Source organism: Mycteria americana, chromosome 6, assembly GCF_035582795.1.
Source record: "Mycteria americana isolate JAX WOST 10 ecotype Jacksonville Zoo and Gardens chromosome 6, USCA_MyAme_1.0, whole genome shotgun sequence".
NCBI classification, from domain to species: Eukaryota; Metazoa; Chordata; class Aves; order Ciconiiformes; family Ciconiidae; genus Mycteria; species Mycteria americana.
In genome coordinates this window covers 16,948,173-16,971,769 of record NC_134370.1, presented here as the reverse complement: position 1 = coordinate 16,971,769, position 23,597 = coordinate 16,948,173, and the positions used below count along the sequence as shown (strand labels likewise).

The 23,597-nt window shown below is 66.8% G+C and overlaps 2 protein-coding genes across 2 annotated transcripts in view; one reads left to right on the top strand and one right to left on the bottom strand.

Moving 5' to 3' along the window:
* The first annotated feature begins 3,108 nt into the window (after positions 1-3,108).
* On the top strand, positions 3,109-17,278 carry CRTAC1 (cartilage acidic protein 1). Its single transcript, XM_075504750.1, has 16 exons — positions 3,109-3,185; positions 7,285-7,481; positions 8,741-8,937; positions 9,826-9,956; positions 10,572-10,728; positions 11,396-11,530; positions 11,831-11,976; positions 12,160-12,296; positions 12,977-13,059; positions 13,600-13,700; positions 13,785-13,953; positions 14,460-14,605; positions 14,729-14,771; positions 15,264-15,407; positions 16,636-16,761; positions 17,151-17,278. Exons 1-16 carry the CDS (start codon positions 3,141-3,143, stop codon positions 17,276-17,278), a joined length of 2,085 nt encoding a protein of 694 aa, XP_075360865.1. The 5' UTR covers positions 3,109-3,140.
* Positions 9,969-23,597, bottom strand: part of LOC142411215 (uncharacterized) — a 59,861-nt gene continuing 46,232 nt past the window's right edge. Inside the window, exon 2 of the mRNA XM_075504742.1 lies at positions 9,969-9,980. The gene's annotated coding sequence lies outside the window, so the exon portion shown is untranslated. The remainder of the gene's footprint in view (positions 9,981-23,597) is intronic.

Here is a 23,597-nt window from a genome sequence, read left to right as displayed (position 1 = left end):
CCAGAGCAGTGCTGTCCCTGCAAGGGCCATGTGGCTCACCTGGCCCTGCCACCCCACAGGCTCACCCTGGCTGGCCCGAGCGCTTGGCACTGTCAGTGAACAGCCCTGTGCCACCCCTCCGCCCATTGCAATGCAAGCAAGGGGCAGACCAGTCCCCAGCATCCTGCTCCCTTCTCCCCAGGGAGATCCTGGGGTGGCAGATGAGCCACCAGGCACAGGAAGGCAGGGTGCCAGGGCTGTCGGCTGCAAGAGGGTCCCCACTCCCAGGGGGCCGGGTCAGCATGGATGGGGCAAGCACCCCAGGAACAAGGGCCAGGGAAAGCCAGGACACCTCTGCCCTGGGGATGGGAAAGGGGGGCCCCAGGTGCGCGAGGAAGTGACTGGTGCTCACGCTGACCCCAGCTCAGCAGAAGAGCCTCCCCCTGCCTGCCTGCAGCCCTCGGTGGAGCGCAGCGGCTCCCTTCCCCCTGCAGCATGTCTGCTTGTCGCTGGCTCTAATTTCCTGTGCATTGTCCCCACCGCTGCCGCCACCGTCCCCTGCGCATCCCCCCGTGCACCGCACAGCCAGGCTCCCCGCACTCCGGCGCCCGTGCCCTGCCTCACTGCCCTGCGAATGTCCCTGCACACATCCCAGCTCATTTCACTGATGGTCTGCGCTCCCCTCCGCAGCTCCTTGCAGAGACCCGTGTCCCATCCTGGGGTCCTCACCCCACCGTGCCCCCCCACGCAGGTGCAGCAGAGGAGTGGGATGGAGACGGCTGGGCCAGGCTGGGCCGGCACAGGGCACAGGGACAGATGCAGGGCTGTGGATTACAGCCACGGCAGTTGTTATCCTAAGGTGCCTGCTGCTGCTCTCGCCCCCAGAGAAACGTCCTAGCCCGGCGGGGTGGCAGCATCCATGGGAAGGGCACCGAGGGGCTCCAACAGCAGGTATTGGGGAGCGCCTTGCAGCCCTGCAAGTGGAAAATCACCCTGCTGGGTGCCAGTAGCATGGGCTGGGGGCTGCAGCGTGCAAGGCCCTCTCGGCACGTGCGCCCCGCATGCACGCAGCATGCGTGTACCTACGAGGTGTCACGGTGTGAGCGCATCCCTGCTGACATGGCGTGTGCACCTGCAGAGCTGCATGTGTGCACCACGCTGCGTGTCTTGCTGTGCATGTCGTGTGCGCACCTATGCGCGCACACACGTGTACAGGTGCGTGTGTGTGCAGTGTGCTGGCGTGCTGCCAGGTCTGCCTGCCTCTGCCAGTGGGTGTGCACACGCTCAGGGCCAGGGCTGGGCCCCGGTGTGCTGGCACACCGGGTTTGTGGCCCCAGGGAGCCGGTGTGCCCAGTGCCATTCACAGTCTCGGCATGCTCGAGCTGGCTTCCCTCCGATGTTTGTGCTCTGTACCTGCTGGTTGCAGAGAGGGCATTGGGAGTCGGCTTGCAGAGTTTGTGCTAATAATTACCCAGGTGGTTACTAAATCTGGGATGAGCTAATGACTCAGCAGAGGAGATGCGTGCCCTCAGCGCACAAGCACGTGCAAGGCTGCAGCCGGGCGCCGGGGCTGTGGGCCACCGGCAGGCAGAGCGCACCCGCAGCTCTGGGGTGCACGAGGACACGTGAGCGCAGCATTGCACATGTGTGATGGTCACGCCTGCCTCCCAGCCCTGGTGGGCATCCCAGCCTCCCCATGGTGAACACAGAGAGCAGTGGCAGTTCCTGCTCCACGGCAGTGCCCCACAGCGGGTTCCCTGTGCCCAGACACCGTCACGCTGGCCGTGGGGACTCTGCAGCAGGCAGCCGCGCAGCAAGCCCAGTGCTCAGCCAGGCACCCTGCGAGAGGGAGTAATCGGAAATGAAATCAAAGGGTACTTGATGGCCACGTGGAAGCACCTTCGTGGGAGACAATCACTGGGACTGGAGAGCTCTCGAATCCAGCAGGGAGAGAAGAACTGGGAGCAACAGGCAGAAGCTGTAGCCAGGCACGTTCGAATGAGAAATAAGGGTTTGAGCAGGGCAGGTGATTAGCCACTCGAAGCAGCCCAAACTGTGCGGGCTCCTGCGGCTCCTGCTGTCTCCCAGCATGTCTCTCCTGCTGTCTCCCAGCATGTCTCTCCTGGTGGCCACAGCCCCAGGCTCCGTGCGGGGGCAGCTGCGAATGTGCTCCACTGGGGTGACCTGGAAGCCTTGTGCCCTGTCGGTGCTGTTCCAGTCCTTGCCACAGCCACTTTCTGCATCCAGAGACACACGGAGAGCTCTGTGCCCAGCCCCACAGAGGCCACGCAGGAAGAAGACACATCAGGGAAGGCAGGCTTGTGGGCTAAGTGTGATCCTGGCTCTGGCATCCACTGACTACAAGATTTTGGGCAAGTCAGTGCATGGCCCGAGATGGGGCCTTTCTTGCAGTGCCGACCGGCTGCCAGGGCACAGCCGCTCCTGGGGTCCCTGAAGAGGGAGGGTGGCAGCAGGGAGGTGGGTGACCGGCAGGGTGATGGCACAGGGAGGGTGCTGAGCCCTCGGGGTGCAGCTGGGTGTTGCACTACAGGGGCTGCCCGGCTCCGCTGCCTTTCCCCCTCCCGTGCCCGCGGTTGCACTGCTCTGCGGGGCAAACCCCCACCGCAGCAAGGCCGGGGCAGATCCCTGGCTCTCCTCACCCCGTCGCCCCAGCTGCCCCTTGCAGGAGGTGGGAAGCCGTGCCCAGCCGTGCCCCGAGTGCCACCCAGCCCCCAGCACCCGCGGGGGCGACCGCGGGGGTGCCGCTTCTCCCCTGCGAGCCCGGAGCCCCCCGCGCCCAGCCAGCTCCCCCGCCGCGGCTCCGGCTGCCCGGGAAGCGACGCCCCGCTCATCCCGCATCCCGCCGCCACTTCCAGCCCCGGCGAGCTCGGTGCCCGGGGCGGCGCTCCCCGGCGGGTCCCCCGCAGCAGGCCGGCCGGCGCTGCCGCCGCGAGGAGGGCAGTAAATCGGCGGATGAGCGCGGCGCAGCCCCACCTCCGCGCTCTCCATTGGCAGCGGCGCCCCTCACCGCGCTCATTGGCGCTGCCGCCGCCGCCCGGCCCTACATAAGGCGCCGCTCGGCCGGGCCGGCCCGGTCGGAAGCCGGGGAGCGCCGGAGCCGGAGCCGGAGCCGGGCGGCGAGGCGAGGCGGGCGCTGCGGGATGCGCTCCCGCCGGCGCGGGGGCGCCGGGCGGCCCCCCTGGCCCGTGAGTAGGGGGTGGTTTGCTGCTCCGTGAAGTTTCCCGGGGAGTCCGGGGCGGGGAGGGGGTGGCTTTCAACTCCGGCACGGTCACCGGCCCGGAGAGAAGTTGGTGGCGGGAGGAGCGGGAGCCGGCACGCAGCCCGCCCCCGCAGCGTGGAGGGGATGCGGGGTGGCAAGGCGGGAGGAAGGGGGATGAAGGATGGGATGGGGACGGGGATGGAAGGATGCTGGGCTGGGGGGGACCGGGCTCAGGAGGACGGAGCGGTGATGGGGGGCGTGGGCTGGGACTGGGGGAGAGGCATCAGGGTGAGGAGAAGCTAGGGACGGAGAGAGAGAACGGGCAGCTCCTCTTCCTGGGGACATTTGTGCTTGGTCGTGGCTGAGCCCGTGGAGGGGCTGGGGGCTGTGGATAGAGGGGTCCATCCGTGCATCTGCCTGCGTGGGAAGGGGCTGGTTGTGCGCTGGTGGGTCTGGGAGCAAGTGGCCGCAGCCGGGCCCCCCAAGGACCTGGTGTCCCTTCGGGCTGAGCTCAGAAGCTAAGGTGACTGCTCATCTCCACACTGCATTAGCTGCTGCTGGCTGAGCCCCAGCATGCCAGGTCCGGTGCTGAGGAGTCCTGCATGGGAGGGGAGAGGGACGGGACAGCCAGCAGCTGGGGGCTTTGTGCCCGTCGGAAGCATCCGTGGTAGGATCCGTGCACAGGCCAGGGTCTGTGAGAGGGGTGTGGGAGGGAGCGGTGCTGAGCCCACGGCAGCAGTGAGCAGCCAGGGCAGCGGGACTGGGGCTCACGGGCTCTGACCAGAGCAGAGGCACTGCAGGGGCTGGGCTGCTTGGGGCTGAAGTGCTGTGGAGGGGGCACTGCTGGCATCCCTGGGCAGCACAGCGGCTGTGGGAGAGGGGCTGCTGGCTCTGCGGGACGTCTCCTGCCTTGTCCTCTACCCTGGCGGGTACAGCTGTGGCAGCCTGGGAATGGCAGGAATGGGAATATGATGTTACTGGGGCACATGCAGCCTGGTGTCATGGGCTGCTGTGATGTCACCATGTCACTGCTCTGGGGTGCCTTTGGGGTGTGATAAGGCCCCTGCTGCACGATGTCATGCAATGTTGTAGTTGTGCTGGAGGTGGCTGCGGCCCGGGATGGGATGTCGCTGCAGTGGTGGAGCATGACATCACTGGGGTGTGTGGTGTGGTGGACAGCAATGTCACGGTGGCATGCGGGATGAGGTGGCCACACAGAGCCAGCTCCCACCCTCCCCATGATGGGGGCTGGGGGTGCGCATGTGGGTGCACGAGGAGCCCTGGGGACAGCATCTCCCCACCTGCGGTGAGGGGTCTGGGGCACAACCCCCTGCCTGCTCCCTTCCCTGTCCCATCCCACCCTCCTCACAGGGCTTTGCCAGCCGCAGCCATGCGTGGGGACAGATGAGCCCTACATGCTGCATCCCTGCCATGGGGCTAGCACCCTGTCCCTGCACTGCCTGGCTGCACCCTGCGTGGGTGCCTGTGGCACCCTCTGCCTTGCTCCCATCCTCCTGCTGCCTCTACCCCTGCCTGGCACCTTGGCTTCGTGTCACCAGGCTTAGCCATGCTGAGCAGGCACCCTGGGGTGACCACAGCTCCTGGGGTGACCTTGCTACCATATGCCACAACACAAGACATGGTTCTGCTAGGACAAGACAGGCTGAGCTCTGCCCTGTGTACAAGTAGGACCCCAGAGCCTCAAACCTCGGGTGGAGCTTCATGCCAGGGCCACGGTGCTATCAGTGGCACGCTGGGAACCATGAGGCCTTTCCCATTTGCCATGCAGAACCTGGGCATCCCTCCCCCTTCCCAAAATGGCCTGGCTCTGGGCCGTGCATCCCTTCCCCATGGCACCAAACACCGGATCTGCTGGGAAGAGCCTTTTGTCTCCAATCAGGAACATTGTTTCTTTCTGGAAAGGCTCCATCCAGCCTGGAGGGATTTCAGCTGCAGCTGGATGGGGCAGGGGGGTACCTGGGGAATGGGCCAAGCTGCGGGGAGAAGGAGCTGGAGGGGAGGCAGAGCAGGGAGAGCCCTGCGGTGGCCTGGGGACAGCCACCCATTGCCTGACTGTGGCTGGGGGTGAGGGGGCACCACTCTGCATTGGCAGGGGGCTCGTGTGGCAGCCCTGCACCCATAAGTCCACATGTGGGTGGCTCTCCCCCATGCTTGCTTTGGTGAGCCCAGAGTGGAGCTGTGGCAAAAGCTCCCCTTCCCTCGCTGCCTGGCACTGCAGAGTGACACCCAGGGACTGTCCCATCCCTGCGCAACCCAGTGAAACCCCATCACATGTGCCTTGCATGGGGCACCTGCACCACGGAAAGACCCAGGCTTCTGCCCCTAGAGAGCTGCTTCAGACCCGACGGCATGATGATGGGCACAGTACCCCAAGTCTGGCTGGGCGGCGGAGAGCACGGTGCCAGAGGGGGGCTGGCTGTGCCTGGGTCTGTGGGAGGATGTGGGTCAGGCCAGGGAGGGGATGGGATGGGAGCAGCACAGAGTAGAGCTGGGGGCACACACCCCCACACCCACACACATAACCACACACATATCCACCCTTGCAGCTGGGCCTGCGGAACGGATGGGATTGGAGAGGGAAGGGGAGCAGGGCCTGTGCAGTGGGATGCAGGGCTCTGGGTATGCTGGCCAGTGGGGCTCAAGGTCTCCTCTGCAGCTGGAGGACAGCCCCTTCCCGCCCAGCCAGGTGGCCAAGCAAGCTATTTGCCTGTGGCAGGGGAATCCTGGCCCCCCAAAGACCCTTGGGACCACTCCCATCCCCAGGGGAGGCAGCGGAAGGCTGCTCCCGCAGCCCGGTGGGCCTGCCAGGACCTAAGCCATTGGGCACCTTCCCCTCTCCAAGCCAGGCACATGTGGCACCATGCCACAGCTTCCTTTGCTCGCTGGCGAGGTCCACAGCATGGGGACTGGCTGGCAGTGGGGCCGTTCTCCCCTATCCCCATGCCAAGGCTGGGGGCTGTTCCTGGCTCCCTGGGAAGCGGGGGCAGCCCTGCCTGGGGGGATGGCATGGCCACGTGAAGCAGTATCCCCTGCCTTGGAGGCTGGGTGCCCCAGCCGCCCCTCCAGGCTGCGAGACTGGGGCAGGCTGCTGTTGCTCCCAGCTGGAGCGCTGGCACATGGGTTCGTGCCCACAGCCCAGGGACACATGGCTCACTGCTGGCCTTTTCCCCTCTGGAGGGGACTGCCTGGCCTGTGGCAAGGGCTAGCCGTCCTGAGTGCCACCTTGCTTGTCACCCATGCTACAGCCAGGTCAGAGCCAGCTCCAAAATCTCCGCAGCCTTGCCAGCAGTGCTGGCAGATACCGTCCTCTGCAGTCCAGGTTAATTGAGCCTCTCCTCCCAGTCTCCCATTCCTCCTTCCTGGGACCACATCCCTGTGCAGACACCTTCCCTGGCCAGCCTGGGAGGAGCTCACCCCACAGAGCCCTTGGGAGAAACAGTCCCAGCAGGGTGGGGAAACTGAGGCACACAGGAGTCACCTGGCAGAGTATCCCCATGTTCTCTCCATGGCCTTCCCCAGCTCCGGAGGACCAGCCAGAGAGGGGATGAGCTCCCCAGCCAGGTGACTGCCTGCTTCCTCTGGCCCTGCCAAGGGAGCAGTGATTGGCATCATGACTTGCCAGGAGCTTGGGTGCCAGCAGCCCCTTAGGACAGGGCAAGCTGGGGCTGAGCCCAGCTTTGTCAGCAGCCCGCAGCCCTCCTGCTGCCTCCTGAGTCCCTCCCATGGGATGGGCTCCCACGGCCTCCTCCTGGGTCCCTCCCATGGCTCCCACAGCTCCTGCTCAGCCCTGGCTCCCAGCTCACTGGGGTACGGTCCTGTCCCAAGGAACCCTCGAGGGTGAGCTGCAGCCGGGAGGGTCCGTGCATGGGGGTGCCAGAGCCGTGGCAGTGCCCAAGGGTCTCAGGGCTGGTGGGGTGGCACAGGCCGGGGTGGGTGACAAGGGGTGGAAAGAGAGTGTGCGAGGGCAGTTCAGATGCTTGGGCACCGTGGAGCGAGCCTTGGGGGCCCTGCTGGCTGGCGAAGCCATCTCCTCCTGGAGCTGACAGGCTGCAGGTCTCTCCCAGGTGCCCAGGATGCTGGCGCTGTGCCTGCTGTCCCTGGCCTGGCTCAGCGAGGGCTCCCAGCGCAGCGAGCCCATGTTTGCGGCCGTCACCCACCGCCTTCTCCCGCCCGACTATGACAGCAACCCCACGCAGCTCAACTATGGCGTGGCTGTAACCGACCTGGATGCCGACGGTGACTTCGAGATCGTGGTAGCAGGGTGAGTGGTACGGGGCCGGGAGCTCTTTGCTCCTCCGTGGGCATGTGGCTGGCTGGGGTGTCGTGCACAAGGGTGGTGGGATGGGATGGGGGTCTGCATGCACCCACTCGTGTGTGCATCCACATAGGGTGTTGGTGCCAGCTGGGTGCCTGTGCGGGACCATGTGGGTGCCCCCATCCCAGCCCCAGGGCCAGGTCCCCCCTCTGCAGGGCGGTGGCAGCTGCCCAGCGGCTGGGATCCACCCTGCAGCGCAGAGCCAGCGTGTCCCCAAGCCGGCTCGGCTCCACTGACAGGACTCAGCGCTCTCCGGAGATTCAGTTAATTGGCTGGAGGCTTTTTATAGCCCTTTATTGGAGTGATGGCTCGGAAGGGCTGGCAGGAGCCGGGGAAGGCAGGGAACCGTGTGGTGCACTGCCAGCGCCCGAGCAGGGCTGGACACGGAGCAGCTGCTGCCAGTGTGTCCGGCCCTGGCTGGGGACAGCGGGGACCACGGTGTGGGCTCTCGTGTGTGTGCTGGCACGGCTGTGAGCCACCGGCGCAGTGTGTCTGTGTACACACCGCTCTGCTCATCCCCGAGGGAGGCTTGCACATCCAGGTGCGCTCACCTGGAGGGAGCCACTCACCCCCACGGATCCCATCCGGTGGGGCTGCGGGAGCTGGGGACACCACGGTTGCAGACAGAGTCTGGCTCTGCCGCTGCTCTGAGCATCACCCTGGGGCAGCAAACCATGGGCAGCACCGGGGACCCTGGAGGGGCCCGGGCCAACACTCCCAGCCGGGCTGAGCCAAGCAGCCAGCTGGGGTTTTGTAAGCACCCGCGGTGCCCGTTGTATAACTTGTTTACTGGTGCACCGGGTGGGGAGCCGGCAGGGCGCACTGTGCCGAGAGGATTTGTGTTGCGTGCTGGTTTCCCTGCTTTGGGAAAGGACTGCAAGCAGCGACCTGCACCCCATCCTGCCCCACTGGCTGCCCGGACCCAGCCCCTATCCTGGCATTGCCCTGGGACACCCAGGCCAGGTAGACATGGGATGCCTGACATGGGCTGGAAGAGGTCCAGGCTGAGCCCTCCCCATCGGCAGCTGTGAGCCAGCCCCATGTTTGAGTGCTGAGGGCAGAGCAGCGTCCCTGGCCTCCATGGACCACGCAGGTCTCTGCTGTGCCCATCATGGGAAAAATCCGGTTTCCCCCCAGGGGTGGGATGGGGACTTTCATCCTGTCCCCAAGCTGCAGGGAGCCATCACCCCTGCTCACACCTGCAGGTACAACGGCCCCAACCTGGTGCTCAAGTACGACAAGGCGCGGGGGCGGCTGGTGAATGTGGCGGAGGACGAGCGGGGCTCCCCGTACTACGCGTTGCGGGACCGGCAGGGCAATGCCATTGGTGTGACGGCCTGCGACATCGATGGGGATGGCCGTGAGGAGATCTACTTCCTCAACACCAACAACGCCTTCTCCGGTGAGCCCTGCCGGTGGCCGAGCCCTGGGCGCGGGGGGAGCTCCCGGCACGGCCGCCCGTGACCTTCGGCGCGTGAGGGATGTGTGCGGGCTGGAGTTAATTTCTCAGTTGAGTGGCTCCATTGATTGATGGCAGCACGGGCGGGACGCAGAGCCCAGCCAGCCGCCGAGTCAGCACTTCAGCTGCCCACCGCCCTCCCCGTGGCACCCCGAGCAGGGCGGCAGCTTCCCCACGACCCCCGGGGCTGCCCCACCACAGGGACCCTGTGCTGCAAATCCCTGTGCCCTGCAGCAGCTGTGCCCCTCCGTGCCATGGCTCTCCTGTGTCCGCTGGACCACGCCAGGTCTAATCCTGCCCTGCCAGTGCTGTCCCGGCTCCCAGGATGTCTGTTGTGGGGAGGAGACCTGCATGCCCCAGCTTGGCACTGGGCATCCCCAGAGTTCCCTGGGTCAGTGCTCCAGCCCAGCTCTGCCCTGTGTCCCTGTCCCACAGCCCTGACCTCCAGGCAGTGGATCTGTCTTCCTGACACTCCTAATTACCCGTGCCGGCGCACCTGTCCCTAAATCAGGCACTGCCATCGGTGCTGTCACGGGCAGCGCAGCTTGCTGCCTGTGCCTGGCACCGAATCGATTTTTTTGCCTTCCCAGGGATGATCTACGGGGCTGTGCCCCATCGGGACACATTTTACCTTAATGAGTTGATTCTTCTGCGTGTCTCCCAGTGGCCCTTAAGGGTCATGGGGGCTCTTGCAGCGGCAGCCTGGCCCAACGGGGCTGCAGGGGACAGAGCAGGGGTTTGGGATGCCCCTTCCCCAGCCTCCCCTTGCCACAGGGCACCCTCCTCGGGAGGAGGCGGGATGCTGCAGCCCCCTGACCCATGCCCCCCCAGGCATGGCCACCTACACGGACAAGCTCTTCAAGCTCCGCAACGGGCGCTGGGAGGACCTCCTGAGCGACGAGGTGAACCGGGAGGTAGCCAGCCGCTTCGCCGGGCGCTCCGTTGCCTGCGTGGACCGGACGGTGAGCAGGCAGGGCAGGGGGCATCTCCCCTCCCTTCCCACCCCCCGTGTCACTCCAGCCCTCCCCTGCAGGGTCCCGGGGGACCTCTCCCCTCTCCTGGGCACCAGCCCCATCCCACCCCCCACTGGGGCCAGGGGTGCCCCCCAGCAGCGCATGGCTGTCGGGACTGGCAGCCCCCCCAGCCACGGGGACTGTGGCCGCCTGTCCACATGGTTGCCGCCAGCTGATAAACGTGCCTGTCGAGGTGATTTATGTTCCTGTCACTTGCTCTTATTCTTCCTCCCCCAGTGGTTTGTTTTATCACTAAATCAGGGTCCAGCTGCTGCATGGGACAAGGGGGGCGGTGGGGGTGACCTGGCACACCGGGGGTGCTGGGGGGGCAGGGTGCCCCAGGCCAGCACCCTGAGCCTGGGGATCGCAGAGGTCCGGGAGGCAACGGGGCACATCCACGCTCCTGGGATGCTTTTCACGATGGGCTTTGCAGAGCCCTTGCTCAGCACATAGTAGCGGTCCCATGGAGCCATGAGAGCATCCAGCCCCACAGCAGGGATGCTGTGGTCCCCGTGGAGTCGGGTTTTGGGTGGGTGGGTGCTGAGGAGGTGCTGCCGGCCGCAGGGCTCCGGCAGGTACTCCATCTACATCGCCAACTACGCCAGCGGCAACGTGGGCCCCCACGCCCTGATCGAGATGGACGTGGCTGCCAGTGACCCTGCCCGCGGCATCGTGGTGCTGGTGGACGTGGCCGCCCAGGCTGGTGTCAGCAAGTACACAGGTACCCGGCTGCTGCGGCCCCGCGGAGGGGACAGGGCACTGGTGGGCGCGGGATCCCGTTGCAGGCAGGGCAGCGCCCGTTGCAGGCAGGGCAGCGCCCATTGCAGGCAGGGCAGCGCCCGTTGCAGGCAGGGCAGCGCAGGCAGGGGCCCGTGCCACGCGTTAGGCTGCCTGACTGCCCCATCTAGTGGTAGCCCCACGGCCCGCGGAAGGGACGAGGGCCCCAGGGTGCTCACCCAGGACCTCCGTGCCCACCATCACCCTGCCCGGCAGCCAGGCTGATCCCCCCCGAGCCCGCAGCACCTGCGTGGCTGGCAGCACGGCACGGGGACGTGGGCACAGGAGCAGGGAGCGTGCCAGCCTGTGCCCCACGCTGCCCCACCACCGCAGGGACTGCTGCAGTGCCCTGTCTCCCCAGCGGTAAATTGTCACTAATTAGGAGTGTTGTCACCATGGCGATGACAGTGATTAGGGTTGGGAGTGACACAAGCGGCTGCCAGGCCCAATTAGCTCCTGATGAGAGGGACTGAAGGTGGGAGGTGGGCGAGGAGGGGACACTGGGGGTCCTGGGAGCATCGGGTGAGCAGCACCGAGCGGGAATGGGGGGACAAGAACTCCACTGGGGCAGGGTGCCAGCTGTCCCCTCACCCCTGGGCTGCTGTCCCCAGGGGGCCGTGGGCTGGCCGTGGGCCCCATCCTGAGTGACAGCGCCTCTGACATATTCTGCGGTAACGAGAACAGCCCCAACTTCCTCTTCCACAACCGGGGGGATGGGACGTACTGGGATGTGGCGGCTGCCGTGGGTGAGTAGGGGAAGCCGGGGGAGCACCCAGGCATTGGGGACCTCAGGGCAGGGCTGGCTCTGCCTGCCCCTGCCTGCGGGGACTGGTTGAATGCAGGGTGGAGGGACAGTCCTGGGGACCCAGAGCCCCGCTGACCACCGGGGGTGGCTGAGGTGCACCAGGGCATCCATCAATGCAGGGATGCAGCCCTGCGTGGGGAGGACCTCTCTGGGGACTGCAGGGCACATCCTGGGAGGCATCCCAGGGGGACAGAAGCAGGGAGGGGGTCCCGTCTCCCCCCATCCCCTTGCGGCTCCCCAGGGCTGGATGACCCCTACCAGCACGGACGTGGTGTGGCGTTGGCTGACTTCAACCGCGATGGCCGGGTGGACATCGTCTACGGCAACTGGAATGGGCCGCACCGCCTCTACCTGCAGAGTGGGGTCCCCGGGCGAGTCCGATTCCGGGTGAGGGCTGGGAACTCCCACAGCAGGCTTTGCCACTGAGCCTCCCTGGCTGGGGGGGCCGGCTTCACCCTGATTTGGCTTTGAGCCCCAGTTCCCAGTGAGGAGGGGACCTGAAGCACCAAAGCAGGACCCGATGTGCCGCTCCCTGTGCCCGTTGTCACCCGATGCCCATCCCTCACACAGGACATCGCCACCCCCAAGTTCTCCATGCCGTCCCCCGTCCGCACCGTCATCGCAGCTGACTTCGACAATGACCAGGAGCTGGAAGTTTTCTTCAACAACATCGCTTATCGCGGCTCCTCTGCCAACCGCCTCTTCCGGTAGGAGCCTGGCAGGTACTGGGGGGCCGGGGCAGCCCACACCCCACTCTGGGGTGTGCAGCCAGGCTCACGGTGCAGCCGGGCTCACGGGGCTCCTTTCCAGCAGTGCCACTGCTCGGGCTCGGCTAATAAAAGGCACCGTGACTGAGCCCTTCCCAGCGTCATTACCAGCTGCTGTGATCGTGCCTGCAGCAGCCCCCGGGGTCCCCAGCACCGCTGATTAGCAGCCGTGTGGAAGCTTGTTCGTGGCTCCTGTTAATTGTGGGGGGTCAATTCCTCGTTACCGCTGTGTGGCACCTCCTCGCCTGGCGTGTGGGGTGGTGGGAGCTGGTTGTCCACCCAGTGTCGGCACCCGTGGGTGGGTGGAGGGCAGTGGCGTGGCAGGGAGCCCCTGGGGGCAGTCTCCCATCCCAAAGGGATGCAGCAGTGTTTGGAGACGGTGTTGCTGCTCTGTAGCTCAGACCCACAAGAGCCAGGCTCTCATGACATCCCTGTCACCCCTGCATGGAGTGGGGACATGAGGTGCTAACAGGCAGGGGCCAGTCCTGTCCCCCATCCACCATGCATAGCCATTGGGGCTGTCACCTCTCTGCCATGCTGCTGTGGGAGGGGACAGGCACTTCCCGGGAAGGTGCTGGGGACCGCAGGGGCTGGCACTAACGCCTGTCTGTGCTCGGCAGGCTCATCCGCAGGGAGCACTCAGACCCCATCGTGGAAGAGCTGAATCCGGGGGATGCGCTGGAGCCTGAGGGACGGGGCACGGGTGGGTCCTCCCGGCCCTGGCAGTGGGGGCCCATGCTGGGAGTGTGCTACAGCACTGCCTGGCACCCTCTATGCCTGGGGATGCTGCACGCCTGGCTGAGTCACCTGCCTGCTCCCCACCAGCATCCTGGAGTCCCCATCACCCGGGAGCGGCCCCATGCTTTCTCCTTCCACCCAAACCCAGCTAACTGTGCCATCTCCAGTTGTTCCCCAGGGCTTTGCTCTTGGGGGGGTCCTTCCTGGGTGCCCACTGTTTAAAACCAGCCTCTGAGTTTGGGAGGGGGCCAGGCAGCCTCCTGTGTCCCACAGCCCCCCAGGCACTGCCTGTCCCCTCCACTGCCTGGGGAGCTGACCCACCTGACTGCAGGGTGCCACCCATACAGGGACCCTTACTCCTGCACTGTGGTCACCGCATCTTCCCTATTGCCCCTGCATTGCTGGGAGTGCTGCTGCTGGCTGTGGGAGCCCACACTGGCAGCAGGGTGTAGTGGTGGGAGACATGGGGCCAGGCCCCAGGCATGACATGATCCTATCCTTGCAGGGGGTGCAGTGACGGATTTTGATGGCGATGGGATGCTGGACCTCATCCTGTCCCATGGCGAGTCCATGGCCCAGCCAATTTCCATCTTCAAGGGCACCCAGGTGAGCCAAGCAGGGGGTCCTCAGGTTGTCCCCATCCCTTCCACCTGTCCTTGCTCAGTCTCCCTGCTCCCTCCTCCCTTGCAGGGCACCAGCAACAACTGGCTGCGTGTCATCCCCCGCACCCGCTTCGGGGCTTTTGCGCGGGGGGCCAAAGTGGTGCTGTTCACGCGGCGCAGCGGGGCCCACCTGCGCATCATCGACGGCGGATCGGGGTACCTCTGCGAGATGGAGCCTGTGGCACACTTCGGACTGGGTGAGCCAGGGGGGCAAGGGGCTGCCTCCACCCCCAGCCTTCCCCGGCATACCCCTGCGCAGGGGCCACATCTGCTGCCCCAGCACCCTGCAGCACGGTAGTCATCATGCCCATCGCCCTGGGCATGGTGGGCTCCGGGGGAGGCTGTGGGCAGGACGTACCGCCACTGCAGCCCTGCTGCAAGGGGCAGCTGCCCCCTTCCCCACCCCCTGCCTGCTGCTTTGCCCAGGCACCAGGGCTTTCCCTGCCCATTAACCCTCCCCTGGCTCAGCACGGCTGGCAGCCAAGCCTGCAGGGGTGTCCCTGCCCGCTGGCAGGGCACCCCACCATCCCCATGTGTACCCCTCGTGCTGCATCCCTGTGCATGGGCTGTCAGCACGGGCACCTGGGGCCTGGCTCAGGGAGCAAGGGGAGGCTTTGCCCCTCCATCCCTACCACCCCCCTGGCCTCCTTTCAGCCCCTGCCTGCCCTGGAGACCCCCCCTCTGACGGGCTGCCCGCCTGCAGGGCACGATGAAGCCAGCAGCCTGGAGGTGACCTGGCCGGATGGCCGCGTTGTGGCACGAGCCGTGGCCAGCAGTGAGACCAACTCTGTCCTGGAGGTCCCCTACCCCCTGGACACAGAGGAGCCGCTCATGGCTGCCCCGCTGGAGGTGAGGCCCAGGAGTGGGTGCAGGGCTGGAGGCAGGAATGAGGGGCTGAGCTCTGCTGGCTCCGTGGCTGCCCAGGGCTGATTCCTCCCCATTCCGGTGGTCTCTGCTTCTCTCCAAATGCAGTGCGGGCAGGGATTCTCCCAGCACAAGAACGGGCGCTGTGTAGGTGAGTGGCTGCTGGGGGCACAGGCATCCTGCACCCAGGGTGCTGCAGCATAGCCCCACGGGGGGCACGAGGGCAGCACCCCGCTACAGGCAGGCGGCAGCCAGGGAGGTGGCTGGGCACGCAGGCAGGGCTGCCAGGTGGCTCAGTGCGGGGTACGGCTGCCTGCCCAGTACGTGGCCTGGAATGAGGGCAGCAGCATGGCTCTAGAGAGGGACTGTGGTGTCACGGGGAGGGGGAGAGCACTGTGCCGGGGCCAGGAAGTATGGCTGGCATGTTAGCAGGCATTGCGCTAGAGCCACAAGCAATGGAGGGGCAGCAGGGATGTGGCAGGGTGTCCGTGGCCGTGTTGTGAGTCTCCTGGGCAGAGGCATAGCTTGTGCATGGCTACACCTGGGGGTCATCCAGCCTGTGCAGGGGGAACCGGAGCGGCCGTGGCTGGCGGCCCCAAGCTCCCAGCCCAGCCGTCTCAAACTGAAACCCTTCTGCTTGTAGACACAGACGAGTGCACCAAGTTCCCCTTCGTCTGCCCCCGGGACAAGCCTGTCTGCATCAACACCTACGGCGGGTACCGCTGCCGCAGCAACAAGCGCTGCAGCCGGGGCTTTGAGCCCAACGAGGACGGCACAGCTTGCGTGGGTGAGTGATGGCTGGGACACCCTGACCCCGTGCCACCGCAGCCTGGCCAAGCCAGTGGGCAGCAGCCCCAAAGCACCACCTTGGGATGCTGTCGCACCCTTGCCAAAGGCCTGGCCGCATCCCGTCATGTGCCAGGTGGCTGCCCAGCCACCCGCACCCTGGCTCTGTATCTGTTCATCCTGCGCCTCCCGCTGAGCTGCCACTGACTCCCCTTCTCTCTTTCTCTCTCTTGCTCCTTCTCTCCTTCTCTGTGCAGCTCAAGTGGCCTTTTTTGGGGGATACCCCTCTGCCGGGAGCTGGCCTGGGCCCCCCCACTGTGCCCTCCTCCCTCTAGTCCTTGGACTCTGCCTTTGCCTCTATGCACTTTAACCCCTGCCTGTAACATGCCAGAGCAGCCTTGGCAGAAGGACTGGCCGGCCTCTGCCTGTCTCTCTTTTCCTCTCTCTCTTTCTCTCCATGTCGAACCGCCCTGAAAGTGCCCGCTGTGCCCTACTGGGGCGGCCTGCAGTGGGATGGGCACGGAGCCTGGCTGCCCCTTGCGCCGTGTCTGGGAAAGCAGCCCCGGGGCAGCACCCCTTCACCGGCACCCCCCCGCCCTAGCACTGCTCCTGCCATGCCGGTGCCTCCGGGCGGTCGCTTGCTCCGTTGCCTCGATACTGTATCATGTGCCTGCTGGTTTGGCCTGCGACGTGTGTGCTTTGCCTGTCCCCTCCTCGGTGATGGGCTCCCCCCCCCCAGCCCTGACAGAGGAGGGTCCCCCTGGCCCTGCAGGGAAAGGACCCTCCTCATCTGTTTTTTAATGTTTTGACCCCACTGTTTGGAGTCGGACCCTGCTCAGTCTTCCAACCCCTCTCTCGGAGAACCCCCCCAATAAACTATATCCTGTCTATTAGTCTGGCCTGCTGAGCTGTGCAGGGCAGGGCTGTGCCCACGCTTCTGCCTACCCTCCCCTGGGGCTGCACGGGGAGGGGGCTCAGGAGGGGGGAGCACCCCCAGCATCCCCCAGCTCTCCCTGCCCCGGGGCCAGCAGCTAGCTGGAGGTTGCACGGGGGCCCAGGGCAGCTCTGCCCCTGCCCATCCCTGCTCCCAGCCCTGGGACCACAGCCAGATGTGCAGCACTGGAGGGAAGGGGGTGCAGCAGGCAGCCCTGCCCATGCAGCAACAACAGGGCCGTGCTGCCTTCCCCCCACGTGCTGTAACCCTGTGCCACTCTCTTCCCCACCACCAGACATCGACGAGTGTGCCCAGGGCTTGCACAACTGCAGCCAGCTTTGCACCAACACACCTGGGGCATACACCTGCCACTGCCACCTGGGCTTCCGCCCCCTTGATCCTGCTGCCAGCCAGTGCCTGGGTGAGTACCGGCAGGCAGCGGGGCTGGCAGCCCACGGTGCCCACCCCCCTGCCGCTGCCGGGCGCAGCCGTGCTGCCCTGCGAGCAGGGACGCTGTTTCCTGGGGTGCCCTGTTGTGCTCACAGCTCTGGTCCCGGCCAACCCAAAACATGGGGGGCAGGATGGACAGACTGTGGTTGTGCGGGAGTTGATCTGCCACCTGACAGCCTTGGGGACAAGCGGTGGCAGGACCACTGCTGCGTGGCTGCAGGCACGAGAGATGCCTTCATGTCCCAGCTTCACCCAGCCCCAGAGCTGCCCCCCCCATGTCCCCTCCATCCCCTGCCCTGCCCGTGCCAGACAAGCCCCGTGCCCTTGGCGCAGCTCTCACCCTCTCCCCTTCTTTTCCAGACGTAGATGAGTGCCAGGCACAGCCTGGCCCCTGTGACCATATCTGCCACAACAGCCACGGCTCCTTCCACTGCCACTGCCGCCACGGCTTCTCCCTGGGCACGGGTGGGCGCTGCCGGCGCAACTAGCCTGCCCTGGTGTGGCCCGCTTCCCCCTGCTCGCCCCCAGCCCTGTGCCGGTTGCACTCGGTGCCAACTGAATAAACCCTTTCCTGCACTGGTTTCCCTGTGGGTCCCTGTCACTGGGGCCACACGACTGCTACACGGGTCTGTCCCCATCCCCCCATGGACTGCCCCATCCCTCCCCCTCATTTCCCCAGTGCTCACCCTCCTTGTGGGGCTCCATGTGCCCCAGTGTGCTAGGGGATGCCCAGCCCAGCCCGCTCTGTGCCCCCACCATTGCCCCGCTCCCCCCTCTGACACAGGAGGACACGGGGCAGGCAGTGGGGGATCAAGCGTGGGGTTTATTGAGGAAGGTCTCCATGCAGGGGGGCCCTAGCGGGAACGGCAAGGCCAGGGCCACCCCACACGCACGCCATGACTGAGCCAAATGGAGTGCCACGGGGCAGGGTCCTCCCTCCAGGACCCCAGGAGAGGAACACTGGCTCCATTCAGCCCTGCGCTCAGGTGGAGACTCATCTCCTCGGGGTCCTGGATGTCACAGGGACCCTCCTATTCCCCCGCATCTCACCCTGGCCCACGAACTCCCACACCTTGCAGCTGGGCCCAGGTGCCCCTCGGGGTCCCCACTGCAGGCCAGGCTGAGAACTGGGGTGCTGGTGGCAGACGCATGCAGGACGTGTGGGCGGGGGAGGGCTCAGCAGCAGGAGAGGAAGGGTCCTGGTGGAGCTGCTCCACTAGGCACCCTCCCTGCGTTGGGGCAGGTCGCGGGGCAGAGTGGGCAGGGGTCTGCCAGCAGCCAGGTGCAGGCAGGCTCTGCTGGGACTGGGCAGGGAGCCTGGCTCGCCCATGCCACAGCTCAGTCTCGGCTACGCTGGGCCATGCATGAGCCTGGGGCATGTGGCACAAGGGCAGGAACCTGCCCAGCACTGCATCTCCCTGCCCTGGGTACGGGGCTCAGGAGCTTTCTGGGTCCAGCTGGGGATGGCACCGGGTTGGCCAGGGAGCAGAAGCAAGTGCCCAGTGTCGTGGGCAGTGCTGGAGGATGCTGCTGGCGAGGATGCTGCTGCCAGATGGGTCAGGGCATCTGGCTGGGGCTGGAGAGCAGCAACAGGCAGCTGTGGGGCAGGGCTGGGGCAAATGCACGGCACCATCATGCAGATGAAGCGGCACCAGGGCTTTGCTAGGTGCCCTGGGCAGAGGGCACGCAGTGGCTGAGTCTGCCCCGCAGCACCAAGAGCAGGATGCCCCAGGCAGAGGGTCCAGCAAGGGCTGGCAGTGCCCGTGGGCATGGGGCTAAGCCCCCCTCCCCTTAGCGCTGCATGGGGCTTTGCCGGTCCCGCTGCTCCCTGATGCATGGCACACAGGGTGCTGCCAGCTGGGGCTGCCCAAAGCAGGGCAAGCTCCTTTGCTTGCGGCAGGGGCAGCAGCGCAGAGCACCCAGAGGGCTGCGGGAGCCTCTTGGCACTGGTTTGGCTCAGTGGGAAGCAGCTGGGACACCCCAGCACCAGCCCCTGCCCGCAGTGGGTCTGAGCAGGGGCAGATCCGCTGTGGGGGGCACAGAGCAGAGGGGGGTGGGCAGCCCTGGTGGGCAGCCCCCGGCCTCCCCCTCCCTCCCGCCTGCCCTGGGCTCAGAAACGGGTGCTCTGGTAGTGCAGCCTGCGGAGCTCGGAGAGGCCACTGTCCCGGCAGTACGAGTCCCTGCAGGGACTCCCTGCCAGTCACCGGCCCCCTGCCCCACCGCCACCGCTGCTGCTGCTGGAGCTGCCGCTGCTGGAGCTGCCGCTGCTGCACCGGTCCTCGTAGATGGAGATCTCGATCTGGGCCCTGCTAAGGATCATCAGTGGGATGTGCCAGCTGCAAATCCAGCCGCCCAACACCCGCTCCCGGTGGCCCCCCCCCCCCCCTCACCCTTGTCCTCCCCCCCAGCACCCCGCTGCCCAGAGGATACGACCCTCATGCCACGCTCCAGGGGGTCGGTGAGCAGCAGCCCCCGTGGCGCATAGATCTTCTCATTCTGCTCCTGGATGTACTTGGAGATCTTCTTCAGGACCTGCCGGTACATGGAGGGACACTCAGGGCCTGCCAGCTCTGATGTCCCCCACTGCGATCCCTGATGCCTGCTCCAGCCTCCAGCCCCCCCCGCTCCCTGTGCCATCCCTGTGCCCCTGTCAGCCATGCCCATCCCCAAGCCCTCCCCTGGACCTCAGCACCTTCTCGTAGTGCGTCTCCATGCAGAGGAAGATGAAATAGGCAGTGGCGCAGGCCAGGCACCCCTCCAAGTATGAGCTGCCCCCAATCTTCTCCGCCTCAGCGTAGAAGCCATTAAGGGTTTTCACAGTTTCCTCGAAGAGCTGCCGCTCAATCTAGAGCAGAAACCAGGGTGAAGACGAGGCTGGCCAGAGGCTGGCCCCCTGCACTACCCTGTCCCCATCCCTGGGGCGACTTGTGGAGCACTTAACCCTCTCCTCCCTGCCCAGCTGATGCCTCAGCTCCCTAGCCCCTGCCCACTGCTTGCCCATGCCAAGAGCCTGCAGGCCTTCACCAGAGCCTCCTGGTGCCCAGGAGCACCCAAGCCCTTGCACACCAGGCAAGGTGGCTGTGATGGCATGCACCCAGCAACATTGGCTGGCCCAGGGCCATACAATACCCTATGGGGGCCCCATGACTTCGGACCCCTCTCCCCCCTGAGCCCCCATAGGGCACCGACATAGGGCACCTCCCACTCTGTCAGCCTGCCAGGCTCCCTACCCGGCTCTCCAGCTCAGGGGGGAACTTTGTCTGGAACTGGCACGTGGTCCCGTCACTGTAATCCCGCTGCACGAAGACTTTGGTGGCCAGGGACGCGCTGCGCCGCAGCTCCTGCAGGCTGTGCACCTGGAGGGCAGTGGGGTGAGCTGGGGGGCCACAGACATGGGGTGACAGACATCCCTGCTGGGGGCTGGGGACCCCGGGAGCAATGCCATTCCCCCAGCGTCAGGGCATGGGGGCCGCAGGCTCGCACACCCTGAGGGAAGGGAGCCCCCAGCATGGGCTGTGTCATGCCATGAGCACAGCTCGGTGCAGGAGGTGCAAGGCCAGGGGTGAGGGGAGGATAGCAGCAAGGGGAGGATGCCGCGGCAGCCCTCCGCTCGGAGTGTGGGCGGCTCCGTGTGTTCCCTGCCCCAGGCTGGTGCCTGTCCTCGCCTACACCGGCTGCTGCACGGTCAGGTGTGTGTCCCCGGTGGGCCACGGCCCAGGGAGGAGACAGCCCTCTGTCCCCACCAGTGCCCCAGCACGCAGCCGCCCCAGCAGGTCCCAGGCAGGAGGAGGGAAGCGAGGGGAGCAGGAGCAGCGGGCCGGGCAGTGGGTCTGCAGCGGCAGCGCAGCGGGTGGGCAGGCTGCAGCCGGGTGGCTGCACAAAGGGGGTCGGCAGCCCCGGTAGCGGCAGGCGCTCAGCCCAGCCCCGCCAGCCCTGGCAACCCCAGCGTACAAGGGCCCACGCCAGCCCCCTGGGCTCAGTGGGGGGGGCTGGAGAAGAGGATGGGAGAATGGAAGGGCCAGGCTGTGCCACGGGCGGGTGTCAGACCCCTCCCTGTGCTTCCCCTTGGGTGACATGGGGCCACCTCCCGCTGTGTGCCCCACAGACCCTCTGCCCCTGTCCCGGGTCCCACCCACAGCACCTGGGAGAGGGACCCACAGCCACCCCTCCTCCCGGGGCACCCCACCCCAGACCCACGCTGCTCCCTCCAACAAGGGCAGCCCGCACCGCCCCAGGCACCCCGCATACACACCGGCCTTTCCGTGCACACAGACCACGCACGCCTCCCAGCCCCACTCCCCAGTGCGTCCCACGCCGACCCCAGCCCCACGCTGCCCTCCCACACCAGCGCACCCCCCGCGGGCCCCGTTCCCCCGCGCCCAGGCGGCCGACGGTGCCGGGGCGAGGGGCGGCAGAGCGGGGGGGCTCCGCCGCAGCCCGCCGCCGGGAGGTCCCCGCCGCCGGGGCGGCCCCCGCCGTGCCGCCGCGCACCCACCTCCGTGGCCATGGCGCGGCGTGCGCCCGCAGCGGGCCGGGCTGGGCTGTGCCGGGGGGGACCGGCGCTGTCACCGGGGCCGTGCCGAGCCGCGCGGGGGGACCGGCGCTGTCCGCGGTGCTGCTGTGCCGAGCGGCGGAGGCGGGCCCGGCCGCCCCGTGTGCGCAGCCGCCCGGCCCGGCACGGCCCGCCCCGAGGCGGCGGGGACGGGCGCCCGCCGCTACCGGCACGGAGCCCCGGGAGGACGCGGCCCCGTTTACTGGGGACGGCGGTACCGGAGTCCGGCTGCCCCGGGCCTGGCCCCGGCGGGGGGCTGCGAGGCGGGGCCGCTGCTGCAGGTCCCGGGGGTCCGGCCGGCGCTGCGGGGTACCGGGGCCCGGCTGCTGAGGGGATGCGGCTGTAGGTCCCGGGGGGAACCGGCTGCCGAGGGGGTGCTGCTGGCGGTAACTGTGGCGGTGGCCCGGCGGGGGTGCGGGGGGCCGGCCGCGGGGCTGGCAGCCTGCCGTGCCAAGGGGCCGCCTCTGAAGCTGTTTGTTCGCGAAGGATTTGCAGCTGGCGCTGCGCTCTGGAGCGGGTGCTGCGATCGCAGCGCGGGCAGACATCAAAGTGTAGAGCTAACGAATTCCCTGTTATCTCTGCCCCTTGACAGCTCCATTAGAGCCGGAGAGATGCCAAGCGGGGGGAAGAGAGGCTCTCCCGAGCGGCCAAGGAGGGGGTGCTCACAGCTGGGGCCGGGGTGAGGCGGGAGGGGTGCGGCGGCTGGGCACAGGGCCCTCGTCAGGCAGGAGGGCAGCCAGCCCTTCCCTCAACACCTGGGCGATGCTGAAGGCAGCGCGGGGCCCTGCCAGCCCGTCTGCTCAGGCTGCTAACACGGCACGGCCGGCTGCCTGCGGCACAGGGGCCCTGAGGAAACAGGGGCAGCTCCAGCTGACTCCCACTCCCTGCCCCGAGCACCAGCCCAGGCTTCGGGCAGAGCAAATAGAGGCAGAGCCCTGGGGTGGCTGGCGGGCAGCCCCTGCGTGCTAGAACGTGGCAGGCTTTGTGACCAAGGGACGCGTACAGGCAGGGACCCGAGTCAGAGGGCGCATCTCCCCCCCAAACACAAAGCTACGGATCCCATAGCTTTTGGGGGGAAACCTGCTGTTCCTAGGGTCCAGAGCAGCCCTGCCAGCCCACATGCCAGAGCAGTGGGGTACAGCCAGTGCCACAGAGCCAAAAACTCCCCCCGGGGGGGGGGCTGTACTCTCCCATGTACACACAAACGTGCATGCACAGGCGCAGGCGTTTGTGCATGCACTCAGATGCACACATCCACCTGCACCCCCTGTGCACCCCCAACCACGCACCCAGGTGCATGTGCGTGTGCTCACACACCCGAGCGCGTCCCCAGATGCCCCCAAGACCAGGCCCTGCATCCTGGCTCCTTCCAGTACTGTGTGTCACCGCCACGTCAGGGCTCGCCTGCCGGCCTGGCAGCGCCCTGCCAGTTGCCATGGCAATGCTGTGCCTGCCAGCAGATGAAGTTTGGTCTCCCACGCCGCGGCGAGGGGCTGAGAGCAGCCGGGGGGCCCAGCTGTCCCTGTCCACCCCAGGCTCTGCCCATCTGCCTGCACCCTGCGCTGCTGCCCCAGGGATGTCCCTTCTCTGGCGGCACCAACCCAGCCCAGGTGCTGGACCCTCGGTCCTGGTCTCCAGCTGCCTCACAAGCCACAGACCTGCTGTCTGCAGGACCAGGGCGTGTGTCAAAGAGTGTCCTTTGGTGGGACGTCTTCATTCCATCATGGGGAGCCGCCTTCCCCCAGCCATACCACCCAGGAGCAAGCCTTGCCCAGTGACAGGCAGGACCTGCCCCAGGGTGTTCCCCATCCCCACACAGACCCTGCCTGTGGTGCCCCGGAGCCCCCAGCATCTCTGGAGCCCACCGAGGCCTGCCAGCCCCCCATGCAGGTTGCACCACCATGGGCTTTACAATTTTAACCAGGGCAGGGACAGACCCTGCTGGTTCTCATGCAGGGGGGACAGGCTGCTGCCATGCCACGCCGTGCCGTGCCGTGCTGTGCCGTGCTGTGCCGTCGCTCCCAGCAGCGCAGGACAGAGGTGGAGGGGGGCTGGCATAGCTGGCGGGATCCCAGGCAGTAGGAGCAGGGGCAGCGGGGCTCGAGGCAGCCCCAAAGTGCTGTGTGGCCCTGCTGCCCCCCTGGCCCCCAGCACTGTGCGGGGGGCTGGCAGGGTGCCTGCAGCAACAGGGCTCTGGCCCTTCTGCTCCATCTGCTGAGCCCCGAGGGGCTATTTTTAGGCTGCCTGGCAGCGGG